Source organism: Rhinoraja longicauda, chromosome 8 (genome assembly GCF_053455715.1).
Source record: "Rhinoraja longicauda isolate Sanriku21f chromosome 8, sRhiLon1.1, whole genome shotgun sequence".
NCBI classification, from domain to species: Eukaryota; Metazoa; Chordata; class Chondrichthyes; order Rajiformes; family Arhynchobatidae; genus Rhinoraja; species Rhinoraja longicauda.
This window is the reverse complement of record NC_135960.1, coordinates 61,170,686-61,185,759: the sequence shown is the minus strand read 5'-3', so window position 1 is coordinate 61,185,759 and position 15,074 is coordinate 61,170,686. Positions and strand designations below refer to the sequence as shown.

General features: G+C 42.2%; 1 protein-coding gene across 2 annotated transcripts in view; it reads left to right on the top strand.

The window, feature by feature from the left end:
- The window catches only part of hibch (3-hydroxyisobutyryl-CoA hydrolase), a 99,493-nt gene extending 85,573 nt beyond the window's left edge, over positions 1–13,920 (top strand). For both annotated transcript variants that reach the window (XM_078404565.1, XM_078404566.1), the window contains exons 12-14: positions 6,437–6,556; positions 7,057–7,090; positions 13,659–13,920. In XM_078404565.1, the coding sequence (XP_078260691.1) occupies positions 6,437–6,556; positions 7,057–7,090; positions 13,659–13,774 (270 nt within the window). In that variant the 3' untranslated portion in view covers positions 13,775–13,920. The remainder of the gene's footprint in view (positions 1–6,436; positions 6,557–7,056; positions 7,091–13,658) is intronic.
- Positions 13,921–15,074: the final 1,154 nt, after the last annotated feature.

Here is a 15,074-nt window from a genome sequence, read left to right as displayed (position 1 = left end):
TCAGTCGCTACTGCCCTGGTTATAGCTGGCTTTACCAAAACACTTTGAGTCCTTATTTCTCTCAGTCTTCTGCCAAATGAGATTCAACTTGACACGGTACTATTCTAACACATCTTTTATTTACGTCGTATCAGTGCCATAGTGAGATATTTCAAGTCATCCTTTAAACATAGATTTCACGGAGTGTTTGCAGTTTATGATTTTCATTTGTACTATGTGCAGGAGCAAAGAGTGATTGTCTGCAGTTGTTGGATTTTCACGTATCATTGTGCTGGTGTCTGTTCCAGGAGCTGCTAAGCAATTTCACAATGAAATGATGCCAAATAATGACAGCAAAATCTGAGCCACTTCATCACTGTGGTTATTATAAGAATTTTGTGCAGATCTCTGAATGGTTGATAATAGAGCATGCATTCAAATCTCAGCATGACACTGGGGGATTTAAATTCAGATAAGAAAATGTAGAATAATAGATCAGTAATGTTTAGCATTTAACTGTGACATTGTTGGAAGTACCTATGTAAAATACCAGTTTGGACTGCATCGGACCTGAGACCCACTTGTCTTGAAAATTACAAGTTTAGGAGGCATTTAGGATGGACATTGAAACGCAACTTTGCTAGCAAATTCCATATATTGTGATTTTTTTAAATGTACCAATGCATTACATGGTGCCTCATGGGAGCATAATCATCAACATTTGACACTGAGGTGCAAATAGATACATGTGACAAAAAGCTTGGAAGAAAAGAGGTAGCTCTTAAGGAGTATAATGGAAGGAAAGAGAGTGTCGTGGAAGGAAAGAGATTGAAAGAGGTTTAGAAAAGGAATCCTGGATCTTTGGGCCTTGGCAACTCAAGACATGGTTACCAAAGGTGTAGAAATCATGTTGAGCATTCATCAACAGGTCTTTTCTGGTGTGGTGCAGAGAATGATAGCGGGGCTGTAAGAAACTTAAGAGGGCGGCACGGTAGCGCAGCGGTAGAGTTGCTGCTTTACAGCGAATGCAGCGCCGGAGACTCAGGTTCGATCCTGACTATGGGCGCCGTCTGTATGGAGTTTGTACGTTCTCCCCGTGACCTGCGTGGGTTTTCTCCGAGATCTTCGGTTTCCTCCCACACTCCAAAGACGTACAGGTATGTAGGTTAATTGGCTGGGTAAATGTAAAAAAAATTGTCCCTAGTGGGTGTAGGATAGTGTTAATGTACGGGGATCACTGGGCGGCACGGACTTGGAGGGCCGAAAAGGCCTGTTTCCGGCTGTATATATATGATATGATATGATATGATAAATGTAGGGATGAGCCTCTAGCATAATTTGAAAATGGAGGTGAGAGTTTTAAAACTGAGGTCTTGCGGTTATTAGAAGCTGTTGTTGTGGGTCAGAAGGTACAGGAGTGATGTGACCATGATCTGCTGAGAGTTAGAATATGTGTTGATCACAAGTCTAAGGAAAGTAAAATAAGAAAAGGTGATGGTGACAGCATTAGCATTTCTGGTCTTGAGAAAGGAAGCAGGATTTCAGCAGTAGGCAAACTATAGAGCCATATAGTGCTGCAGATAATATGTCGTTTTTATTGGTGCAGATGTATGGTCCAAAGATAAATAAATGTAGCACCAAGTTTAGCAAACATTCATACCAGACGAAGTGTGGACTAGGCAACTGTTTTGCCAAACACGTGCTTTGATGAACATTTTTGCGTCTTCTCCAGCCACTGGCGGGGACCCAGAGGACTGGCGAGTAGCTAATTTTGTTCTTTTGTTTAAGAAGGGAAGTCGGGAGAATCCAGGGAACTATAGGCTTGTGAACCTCACGCCAGTGGTAGGGAAGCTATTGGAGAGGAGTCTTTGGGATGGGATTTACTCCCATATAGAAAAGAATGGGTAAATGAGGGGCAGTCAGTGTGGCTTTGCACATGGCAGGTCGTGTCTTACTAACTCGATAGAGTTTTTTGAGGGGATGACAAAAGTGATTGATGAGGGTAGGGTGGTGGATGTTGTGTACATGGATTATGGTAAGGGTATAGTATAGATAAAGTTTCCCAGGGCAGGATAGCCAGAAGATTAAGATGCAGAGGAGATGCAGAAGATTAAAATGCATGGGATTAACAATGATTTAGTCATATGGATTCAGAATTGGCTTACTGAAACCAAGGATTATGGTGGAAGGATAGTATTCAAGCAGGAGGTCTATGACCAGTGGAGTTCTGCAGAGATCTGTGCCTAGACCTCTGCTGGTTGTGATTTATATAAATTACTTGGATGTAGGTATAGAGAGGTTGGTTAGTAAGTTTGCAGTTCACATCAAGATTGCTGGCATCTTGGACTTTGAGGAAGCCTGTCAAAGTATACAGCAGGATATCAATCAGCTACAAAAATGGGCGGGGAAATGGCGGATAAAATCTAATCCGAGCAAGTGTGAGGTGTTGCACTTTGGGAGGTTGAATGTATGGGGAAAATATACAATTAATGGTATGACCCTTAACAGCATTGATGTATAGAGAGATACATTATACATTAATGTATAGAGAGCATTAATGTATAGAGAGATCTTGGGGTCCAAGTCCATAACTCCCTGAAAGTGACAACACAAGTAGATAGAGTGGTAAAGAAGGAATTTGGTAGGCTTGCTAATATTGGTTAGGGCATTGAATATAACCAGGAGATGGAGGCGTTTTTTAGGGCGCGGATCCGGTGAAGAAGGGTCTCGACCCGAAACGTCACCCATTCCTTCTCTCCTGAGATACTGCCTGACCTGCTGAGTTATTCCAGCATTTTGTGAATAAATACCTTCGAATATAACCAGGAAGTCATAATGCAGCTTTACAGGTCTTTGGTTAGGTCTCATTTGGAGTATTGCGTGCATTTCTGATCACCCCATTCCAGAAAGGACGTGGTGGGGTTTGGAATGGGTGCAGAGGAGGTTTGCAGAGAGAAAAGGGTGCAGAAAGGATGCCTGGATAAGAGGGTATTAACTGCAAGATTGGACATACTTGCATTATTTTCTCAGGAATGCCAGAGGTTGCGGGGAGACCTGATAGAAGTATATAAAATTATGAGAGGCATAGGGAGTGTAGACGGTCAGAACCTATTTCTGAGGATGGAAATATCAAACACTAGAGAGCATAGCTTTAAGGTGAGAGGGGCAATGCTTAAAGGAAATGTGTGGGCAAGTTTTATTGTGCGGAGGGTGGTGCGTGCCTGGAAAATGCTGCCGGGGTGGTAGTGGAGCCAGATAGGACAGTAGCATTTAAGAGATATTTGAAAAAGCATTTGGATATGAAGGGATATGGATTATGTGCAGGTCATTAAAGGTTGGTCTTGGTATCAGTTTGGCACAGATGTGATGGGCCGAAGGGCCTTATCCTGCGCTGTACTGTTCTATGTTCTAAGTTCTGTTTGCCATGGCCTGCTGGAGCTTCTGATTGCTGGCCATTTTAACTCCTGCATCCTATTTCTGTATGACCCTTCTGTCCAAATGAGGTCACGTGTAAACCAGAAGAACAACACCTCATTCTGCTTGTGGCTTACAACCCAATAGTATGAACTTTAAATTCTCCATTTTCACCAACCTCTCTTCCCCCTCCCCACTGGTGCACACCCATTTTTCCTATCATCCCCGTCACCCACCTCTTTGCATTCATCTCCCACCCCTCCTCAGTCTGGATCCACATTTCTCTTTTACCTCCCCTTCTTAACCCTCTTCTGTCCTCTTCCACCCTCATCTCTCCCTCTGGCTTTACATTTCACATCACCTTGTCTGACACCATTTTGTCTCCATTTCACCTCCAGCCTTTAGACAATAGACAATAGGTGCAGGAGGAGGCCATTCGACCCTTTGAGCCAGCACCGCCATTCAATGTGATCATGGCTGATCATTCTTTGTCACTATCTTCACCTATCTACCAATCGCTCCCCCTCACCAGTCACCGTTCACTAGCCCGGCTTTGCTCCACCCCTCTTTTCCAGCTTTCTCCCCATTATCCGCCAGTCTGAAGAAGGATCCTGACCTCTGGATCGTCTGGGCTTATAAGTATAATGATTCGACTGGGCTTATATTCACGGAAATTTAGAAGGGTGAGAGGGGATCTGAGAGAAATATATAAAATTCTTAAGGGATTGGACTGGCGAGATGCAGGAAAAATGTTCCCGATGTTGGGGGATCCAGAACCAGGGGTCACAGTTTAAAATAAGGGGTAGGCCATTTAGGACTGAGATGAGGAAAAACCTTTTCACCCAGAGAGTTGTGAATCTGTGGAATTCTCTGCCACAGGAGGCAGTGGAGGCCAATTCACTGGATGTGTTCATGAGAAAGTTAAATATAACTCTTAGGGCTAACGGAATCAAGGGATATGGGGAGAAAGCAGGAATGAGGACCTGATTTTTGATGATCAGCCATGATCATATTGAATGGCAGTGCTGGCTTGAAGGGCCGAAGGGCCTTCTCCTGCACTATTTTCTGTGTTTCTAACCTGAAATGTTGTCTCTCCAAAACCCTCTGCAGCTGCTGCCTGACCACTGATTTTCTCCAGCACTTTGTTTTATGCCAAATATTCTTCCTGTTATTTGGCATCCGCCAGAAGCTTAATAGAGCAACATGGCGATTGGTAGGAAAAGGAATTTATATCTGGGATTGAGAAGAGTAGCGATGGCCTGTAGATTCCAGCACCTTTGATGGATAAAATGTTCACTTTTCCAGCACTCAATGTCAAATCAATTTTCTCACACTTTCAAGATGAAGTGGGTGAAGGAAGGTAGTGATGTTGTCAGTAGATTTCTGGAAGCTGATAATGTTTTTCTGGGTGTTGTTGTACAAAGGCAGTGTGTGAAATGGGAGAGGGACAAGAATAGTTATCAGTGGTCAGGGGAGGCACCAAGGAATGGAAAGAACAGACACAAGGAATTGTAGATGCTGGAAACTTGAGCAAAAGCACAAAGTGCTGGAGTAACTCAATGGGTCAGGCAGCATCTCTGGAGAAGGTGGATAGGCGACGTTTCAGGTTGGGACCCTTAGAGCAGTCTTTGGAGGTATTTTCCTGCCACGACTGGGTAAGAAAGAGTTGAACCAGTTGAATATGTTCCTGCCCGGCCCGATGGCAGTGTGGAGGCTTTGGATAAGCAAGCTCTGGTCAACCAGGTCAAAGTTGAACAGGAAAACAGAATGTTGGCCATCCTGCTCTTGTCTTAACTAGTGCCACTTTTCTATCTGAGGGCTTTGGCTTTGGTTCATCGCCCTTTATAAAAGACGGAGCTTATTATGAAATACAGCCTGAATATTAAACTACTGAGCAACTGCATTGCAGATCATTTAAAAAAAATCCTTTTTAACTTATACGATACAATAAAACTTTATTCATCCCCAGAGGGAAATTGGTCTGCAGATAGTCACAACACACAAGGTACACAAAAACTTGAAATTAAAAGTGAAATCAAAAAAAAAAGACAAGCAACTGGCTGCCGTGTGCACTGCGCCTTCACCAGAACAAATGAACAAACAAACACAGACTTATCCCCTGGACTTATCCTGTGAAGTGGTTTGAATTTTAATTGGAATACTGACAATTTTATCTTCAATACAGTCTACAAGAAGAGTTATTTACTATTTAAAGTTATTTTACCATGTAAATGCCCTGTACATGTCCCACCTAAGGCCTAGTAAGGAAATGTTTAGTTCAGTTTCGAGATACAGTGTGGAAACAGGCCCTTCAGCCCACCGAATCTACATCAACCATCTATCACCCGTACACTAGTTCTATGTTATCTCACTTTCGCATCATGCACACTCGGGGCAATTTACTAAAGCTAATTAACCTACAAACCTGCACGTCTTCGGAATGTGGGAGGAAAATGGAGCACCCGGAGAAAAGCCACGCGGTCACAGGACGAACGTGCAAACTCTGCAAACGACAGCACCCATAGTCAGGATTGAACCAGGGGGTTTCTGGCTCTGTGAGCTTGCACCTCTACCGCTGAGCCACTGTGCCACCACAGCTGCAGTTCAATCCTGTTTCTGGCTTGATCCTCTGTGGCTATGGGGTTTCAGACAGATAAATAAAATAAATAGAAATTTAAGCCGAATAAAGTCGGGTAGGATCCCCACTTTCTACCTGCTCCCACCCCCTTTCTCAGCTTCTTGCAGTGACCCCTTCAAACAGAAGCTGAATGGTGATCTTTCCCATGACTTGCCCTGAGCATTCATGGCAATGATTTGAAGAACTGGTGAGGTTGTAGCTATCTCATGTCTCCTTTCTTCACGGTCGGGAATGGATTCAGAAATAAAATGTGAGGTATATGAAGAAGGGCTTGTGCCAAATGAATTTACCCTTTCTAAGTTTAGCAAAAGTAATTTTCTCTGCAAATGGAAACTGCATTTCAATCAATCATTTATATTTAAACAGAAGTCCAGTACTTCAATCCTTTTACCTTCTTCTGTGTAGATGTTGAAGAAAATGTCTCCGACATCCATGAAGATTACTTTTCAACAGCTTGAACAAGGAGCCAGAAAGAATTTGTCGGAAGTTTTAATTATGGAGTACAGACTGAGTCAAGCTTGTATGGTAAGATTATGTTAGTCACAAGGATTAAACCCTGATCTAACAGACAATTTGGCCACAATTCTTTATGCTTTATTGCATTGTGCAGAAACCTATGGTGTGATAATTTAATGCCGGAGGCAGAATTGGAAATGGGTGTGGAAAATATACAAGTTCAATTTTCACTGTCAATGGAAAACAAGATATTTTTCATGTGCCAAAGCTGGCAATTGGCCAGGAATGTAATTGTTTTTACACAATATGAATTTTACATTGGAAGCAGTAATTCTAACAGTTCAGGTGATGATTTAGAAGTCATGATAGTAAAATTATATTATAATGAGGGCCAATGATGATAGTAAAATTATTTTACAATGTGGCACAAGTGTACTTAACGCAATGATGTAACTTTCCACATACTTTTGATATTTCAATGTACTTCTCTATATTAATGTAAATGTGTTAAAGAAAGAAAGTTTATTTTGCACTTCATACTTTATCTATTTATCTGTTATATGTTGCAGAGAGGCCATGATTTCTATGAGGGTGTGCGAGCAGGTAAGCAGGCCTTTGTTGATGAATCCTTTTCATGGTGCTGTAGCTTTTAAAGCAGAATCCATGTGGTTAAGTTAGATCATTCTGTTGGTCAAAATTCTGCATTCTCTCTTTGGCACATTTTGAATGAAATTTAAAAAAATTAAATCCAATAATTAATTGCTGCTCTCCAGTGATCAATCTGATCTCCACTGTCACCTTTGGGGCATTACAATGGCCGTTAACCAATCTTGCGTCGGAAGGAGGGGATGCTAAGTACCGGGAATCTCACTCCAGACTGCGTGAAAGAACCTTTTTAAAAAGTAGACATCAAGTGAAGATGGGATCATCTTTGGTTATTCTGATCATACTCAAATAGCTCCTTTCTCAGAAAGAATGCTACCTGAGACGTACCTGGAGAATCCAAATTTCATTGAGGAGATTTTGAAGTTGGCAATGGATAGAAATTTTGCTGAAGTTCAGGCTGTTGTGATATTGCAAGGACTACTTTGTTGAATCACAAGGACTACTTTGTTTGACGGGGAAATAACATGTATATACGAGAATGAGGTGATTAGGTGGTCACTCTGGTTCCAGGTGGCCGTGGAATAAACAGCCTGGATTTAAGCTCCAGCTTTCTAACCTTTTAAACACGTGTACTTGTGGTCCGCAGCTATTTACAATATTAATGATTTAGATGAAGGGATTAAAAGTACCATTATCAAATTTGTAGATGACACAAAGCTGGGTAGCAATGTGAACTGTGAGGAGGATGCTACGAGGATGCAGAGTGACCTGGATAGGTTGGGTGAGTGGGCAAATGCATGGCAGATGCAGTTTAACGTGGGTAAATGTGAGGTTATCCACTGGTGGCTAGAACAGGAAGGCAGATTATTATCTGAATGGTGTCAAGTTAGGAAATGGGGAAGTGCACTAAGATCTCAGTGTCCTTGTTTATCAGTCACTGAAAGTAAGCATGCAGGTATAGTAGGCAGTGAAGAAAGCTAATGGCATGTTGGTCCTCATAACAAGAGGAGTTGAGTATAGGAGCAAAGAGGTCCCTCTGCAGTTGTACAGGGCCCTAGTGAGACCACACTTGGAGTATTGTGTGCAGTTTTGGTCTCCAAATTTGAGGAAGGACATTCTTGCTATTGATGGAGTGCAGCGTAGGTTCACGAGGTTAAATCCCGGAATGGCTGGACTGTCATTTGTTGAAAGAATGGAGCGACTGGGCTTGTATACACTGGAATTTAGAAGGATGAGAGGGGATCTTATTGAAACATATAAGATTATCAAGGGATTGGACGCGCCAGAGGCAGGAAACATGTTCCCGATGTTGAGGGAGTCCAGAACGAGGGGCCACAGTTTAAGAATAAGGGGTAGGCCATTTCGAACGGAGATGAGGAAAAACATTTTCAGCCAGAGAGTTGTGAATCTGTGGAATTCTCTGCCTCAGAAGGCAGTGGAGGCCAATTCTCTGGATGCTTTCAAGAGAGAGTTAGATAGAGCTCTTAAAGATAGTGGAGTCAGGGGGTATGGGGAGAAGGCAGGAACAGGGTACTGATTGTGAATGAACAGCCATGATAACAGTGATTGGCAGTGCTGGCTCGAAGGACCGAATGGCCTACTCCTGCGTCTATTATCTATTAATTCATGTGATTCTGTTCTTGCATCATAAGGCTGGGACAGATTTTGCTGGAAACAGAATTGTGCAAATATACCAATCTAGCCATTTTTGTAGATTAAGAGATGTCAGGGGATGCACATATCCTGAACTGAACTCAGTTGAAAGAACCGTCCTGACCTAAAACGTTGCCTGTCCATTCCCTTCCCAGATGCAGCCTGACCTGCTGAGTTCCTCCAGCACTCAATGTTTTCCTCAAGATTCCAGCATCTGTACTTTTTTAATGTCTCCTGAACTTGGTAGTCAATGAATGTTGTAGTTTGATCATACGGTTACTTGCCTTTAGCCTCCCCATTGATTTGCCTCACCAAGTTAAATCTGTTAATTATAAGCCTAAGAATCGTTTTAAACAATGTGATAAATGTTGATGGAATGCCTATCTCTCCAGCATGGAAATTAAAACATTTAGCTTCAGTAACAAATAGATATCAGGTGAGAATGGGAGAGTTGGAAAAGAATAGTTAATTAAAATTAAGCAAAATAAATTGTTCATATCAGACTACATTTAAAAAGAATAAATGGAGATCGTAAAATGATACAAAGTGCTGGCATAACTCAACAGATCAGGCACCATCTCTCGAGAACGTGGAGAGGTGATGTTTCGGGTCGAAACCCTTCTTCAGATTCGTGGATGTTGTGGTACTTTTATTAGCAAGGCCCTTTAATGTAAAATCATTAGTGTGCTTCAGGCTTTACTACTAAAATGGACGATTGTAAAATGTTGACTGCAAATTGCACGACTGACTCCACCTAAATTACAAAATTATCTTTAAAATAAAATACAGCTGAGTTACAAACACGATGAACAAACTTTCAGTTTAATGGAAGAATGGATATTAAGTTTCAAAAAGTCCCTAAATATAAACAGGAAGTGCTGGAGATGCTCAACAGGTCAGGCAGGATTTGTGGAGGGAGAAACAGATATATTATTTATTTTAAATGAATAAACCTTTTTATCAGAATACAGTGTCTTTCTTGTTTCTGTTTCTCTCCATGCTGTCTGACCTGCTGAGTATATATAGCATTCTCTGTTTTTATTTTAAGACATCTGCAGTTTTACTTTTGCTTCAATATTGCATATTTCATATCTGTCTTTGGGAAAAAAAAGTTAACAAGATTGTTTCAGAAGGAACTGCAAATGCTGGTTTAAACCGAAGATAGACACAAAATGCTGGAGTAACAGTGCGACAGGCAGCATCTGGAGAGAAGGAACGGGTGACATTTCAGGTCGAGACCCTTCTTCAGATTGTAACCTGGCAGAATTTCAAATTCGGTTTGAGAGTGAAGATTGCGGGAGAGGGTGGGGTGGTGGTTAGTCGGAGATTACCTAAAATTGGAGAATTCAATGTTCATACCATTGGGTTGTAAGCTACCCAAACAGAATATGAGGTGCTGTTCCTCCATTTTGCATGTGGCCTCACTCTGGCACTGGAGGAGGCCCAGGACAGAAAGGTCAGTGCGGAAATGAGAAGGGGAGTTAACCTGGCTACCAACCAGGAGATCCAGTCAGCCTTGGTGAGCCGGGTGCAAGCGTTCAGTAAATTGTACTCAGGAAATAGACTATAGAGCAAGGCAGTAGATTAGCAGTGGCAGACATTTAAGGAGATGCAGTAAAACTCTGATAATCTGCCAACTCATTTGCTTGGAAATCCTGATGGCTCAGCATCTGGCTCTCTGGATCCAGTTTTCTGGGTTTTCTTTAATCTCACTGGGATCTGCTTCTTGCAATGTCTTCAAACTTACTGAATCCTGTTTCCCCTATCCGTACTTCTTTGAAATTAACTGGTATCTTGTTTCCAGTGCCCCTTTTAAGATCACCAGGGCAGGATAACCCTTATGCTTTAAACTCACTGAGGCCTTGTTTCCCCTGCTTCCTTTAAACTCACCATGGCCCCGTTTGCCACACTATATAAACACACCATTGCTCCATTTCCTGCTCTCCTTATAAACTCCCTGCAGCTCCATCTCCCATGATTGCTTTGAACACATTGGGTTCATAGGAAAGCTTATTGTATTACTGTGCAACCTCTAAAAAAATATTGAATTGAAGTGTGTCGGAGTATTAATAAGAGTCACATGCAATGGTCTGGAAGATTTGCTGGTCAGGCATCTCCAGGGCCCCAAGGGTATTGGATTATCAGTTCATGTACTTCATAAATCTCAGCAGAGATAGTTTGAGAAAGAAAAAAATTACGAGAAAGATGTACAATCAATAGCTATCTAAGGAAGTTAAGGATGGTAATAAATTGAAAGAAAAAAACATTAGTGGCTAGCCAGAAGATTGGAATTTTTCATACAACAAAGTATAAAACGAAGCAGAAGAAAATCATAGTGAGAGAAGTCAATACACAATACGTGCAGGAGTAGGCCATTCGGCCCTTCGAGCCAGCACCACCTTTCAATGCGATCATGGCTGATCATCCACAATCAGTACCCCGTTTCTGCCTTCATACCTTGACTCCGCTATCTTTAAGAGCTCTATCTAACTCTCTTGAAAGCATCCAGAGAATTGGCCTCCACTGCCTTCTGAGGCAGAGAATTCCACAGGCTCACAACTCTCTGGATGAAAAAGTTTTTCCTCATCTCCGTTCTAAATGGCCTTCCCCTTATTCTTAAACTGTGGCCCCTGGTTCTGCACTCCCCCAACATCGGGAACATGTTTCCTGCCTCTAGCGTGTCCAATCCCTTAATAATCTTATATGTTTCAATAAGATCCTCTCTTATCCTTCTAAATTCCAGTGTATACAAGCCCAGTCGCTCCATTCTTTCAACATATGACAGTCCAGCCATCCTGGGAATTAACCTTGTGAACCTATGCTGTACTCCCTCAATAGCAAGAATGTCCTTCCTCAAATTTGGAGACCAAAACTGCACACAATACTCCAGGTGTGGTCTCACCAAGGCCTTGTACAACTGCAGAAGGACCTCTTTGCTCCTATACTCAACTCCTCTCATTATGAAGACTAACATGCCATTAGCTTTCTTCACTGCCTGCTGTACCTGCATGCTTACTTTCAGTGACTGATGTACAAGGACACCCAGATCTCGTTGTACTTCCACTTTTTCTAACTTGACACCATTCAGATAATAAGCTGCCTTCCTGTTCTTGCATAACCTAGCAAATAGTAGGCACCTTTAGAGGTATACAGAAAGAAAGGGAGCAGGTGAATGCCAAGAAGATGTTTTCTCTAGTGGGGGTATATTGAATCATGGGGCAGAGTTTCAAAATAATAAGTGGTTCGTATAAAACATGATGAAGAATTCCTCCAGCGTTAAGGCCTCACCTATTTACAATCTGTATTAAGGAGATGAATGAAGGCAATGAGTGTAGGATAGACAATAGATTTGTTCATCTCACTTAGAAAGGTGGGCTAGCAAATTGTGAGAAAACAAAAAGAGCGTGCAAGGGGATGTTGATAGGCTAAATGTATGGGTAAGATGTTGGCAGATGGAGCATAATGTGGAAAAATATGATGTCATCCACATTGAAAGAAAGAATGGAAAAGCAAATTATGATTTAAAAAGTGAGTCGACAAAATGTTGTATGAAACAGAAGGTTAACACGCTGGTAAAGTAAGTTATTAGGAAGGCTAATTAAATGTTGGCTTTTATTGCAGAGGATACAGAGTCTAAACGTAGAAGTTTTGAATCAATCTTACAAGATTGTGGTGAGACCACATCTGGACAACTGTGCAGTTTTGGTATCGATATTTAAGGAATGATATATTTGTATTGAAGGCAGTGCAGAGAAGGATCCTTGGGTTAATTCCTTGGATAAAGGGATTGATGAATGAAGAACAAAATATGATTTACTAAAATGTATAAAATTCTGACGAGGGTGGATGCTGAGAGGGGTGGATGGTGAGAGGGGTGGATGGCAAGAGGATGTTTTTTTCCTTATTGGGGGCATCTAGAACTATGGGACTTAGTTTCAGAATAAGGAATGATAATTCTAAGGAATGGATGGATGAAGAGGAATTCCTCCCATGGGGGTCCTTGGTACCCCATAGTATTGTGATGGTGCAGACATTAAATATTTCATGGCAGAGATTGACATTTAAACTGTAAAAGTCAAGCAGCATGGAGTGAGAGCAGTAAAGTGGTGTTGAGGCACAGATTGGATAAGCGATGATCCTATTGAATGCAGGAGAAAGCTCAGGGGATGGATTAGGCTCCTGTTTCTTATTTTCTTCAATCCTCTGCCATTCAATTTTATCTGTGGTGTGATTTATCTTAATAGTCATTGTCTCTTTCTATTGTATGACCCTTGGTGATCTGCAGTTCACTGCCGCTAACGGGATATGATTAGAATTGTTAGGGGTTCTGCTGGAGTAATAAACCAGTTTTGTGTTTGGGGTTAGATGCACTGATGCAAATCTCTGGTAGTAATCAAGAGGAAGGTTAGAGAACTTGGGAGTGGCTCAGGTGGGAGCCAGGGAGAGTAAGTAGCTGAGGAAGATGCAAGACAATCTGGGAGCAGGTCAGATGATCTGGAGGAATCTGCAATTCCATAACATCGATAGTTAAGGCCTTATGTACTTCAGACATGTATCGGAGCCGATGTAATCACAACTAAAGAGCAGAGGTAAAAAAAGTCAATGAGATACTTGAATAGTACCATTGTTAGATTTCCTGCATCAACTAACCACTGCAGGGTTACTGTCATGTAACCAACAACAGTAACTAGATAGACACTTTAAATTGTACTGTGCACTTTAAATAATATTGTGCTGGTCATAGTGATGACGAATGCCTTGGACTAGTGGTATAGCTGCATTAAAATGTAACATAAAATGCATTTTTATATCATTCTTATTTTGCATTGTATTCCCATTGTTGTCCGATTCCAAAATAACTACAAGTATTTTTATATTATTTGGGAATAACTTTCCTCATCTGTCCCAACAGTGCTGATTGACAAGGATCAAAGACCAAAGTGGAAGCCTGCAACTTTGGAGGAGGTGACAGGGGGGTACGTGAGCAGTTGCTTTAAGTCACTTGGAGACAAAGAACTCAAGTTTTGAATGGATGAATGGACTTAGTATTTAAAATGAAAATGTTTCAAGGTCTCGTGGATGTTTGCTTTTCTCTACTAGCACTTAACAAGCTAATGGGTAAATTATGTATTTGTCGGGTGAAAAAATTGTAACACAAGTATAATAAAGGATGGAACACTGAAATTGTGTTTTTTATTGGGGGACGAGATAATACTGGGGTATACTTGTACAATACTGATATAGTCGGCGACCAAGAAAGTATACTGGGAGGATTGACCAAAAGCTCGCACAGAGGGGTGAATTTTAATGATCATTTTAGTGTTGAGAGGATCAGGAAGGGAATTCCACAGCATTGTGGCTCAGTGGAGGTGAGCTAGAAATCACGGCCCAGGGAGAGGGTGCGGCATGGTGGCGCAGCGGTAGAGTTGCTGCCTTACAGCGCTTGCAATGCCGGACACCCGGGTTCGATCCCGACTACAGGTGCTGTCTTTACAGAGTTTGTATGTTCTCCCCGTGACTGCGTCGATTTTGTTCAGTTTCCCCCCGCATTCCAAAGACGTACAGGTTAATTGGCTTGGTATAAATGTAAATTGTCCCTAAAGTGTGTAGGGTGGTGTTAATGTGCTGGGATCGCTGGTCAGGGCGGACTCGGTGGGCCGAAGGGACTGTTTCCGCGCTGTATCACCAGCACGGTGGCGCAGCGGTAGAGTTGCTGCCTTACAGCGAATGCAACGCCGGAGACTCAGGTTCGATCTTGATCGGGCGCCATCTGTACAGAGTTTGTACATTCTCCCCGTGACCTGCGAGGGTTTTCTCCGAGATCTTCGGTTTCCTCCCACACTCGAAAGACGTACAGGTTTGTAGGTTAATTGACTGGGTAAATGTAAAAATTGTCCCTAGTGTGTGTAGGATAGTGTTAATGTGCGGGGATCGCTGGGCGGCGCGGACTCGGTGGGCCGAAGGGCCTGATTCCGCGCTGTATCTCTAAAAATAAAATCTACAAATCTAAACCAAGAAGACTGGTGAAAACAGAGCCATCAGGGTTCTCCAAAAGGAATTGCATAGATGCATAAAGGAAAATAATCTGCAGGGAAAAGATGGAGATATGAAGAGCTGGCATGGATTTGATGGGCTGGGATCGCTGGACAGGGCGGACTCGGTGCGCCGAAGGGACTGTTTCCGCGCTGTATCTCCGTCACGGTGGCGCAGCGGTAGAGTTGCTGCCTTACAGCGAATGCTTTGTTTATTGATGAGATGATGCATGCATTTGAAATTCCATCTGCCAATGATGGTGTGATGTAATTGAGGATGGGGGCGATGCACTCAC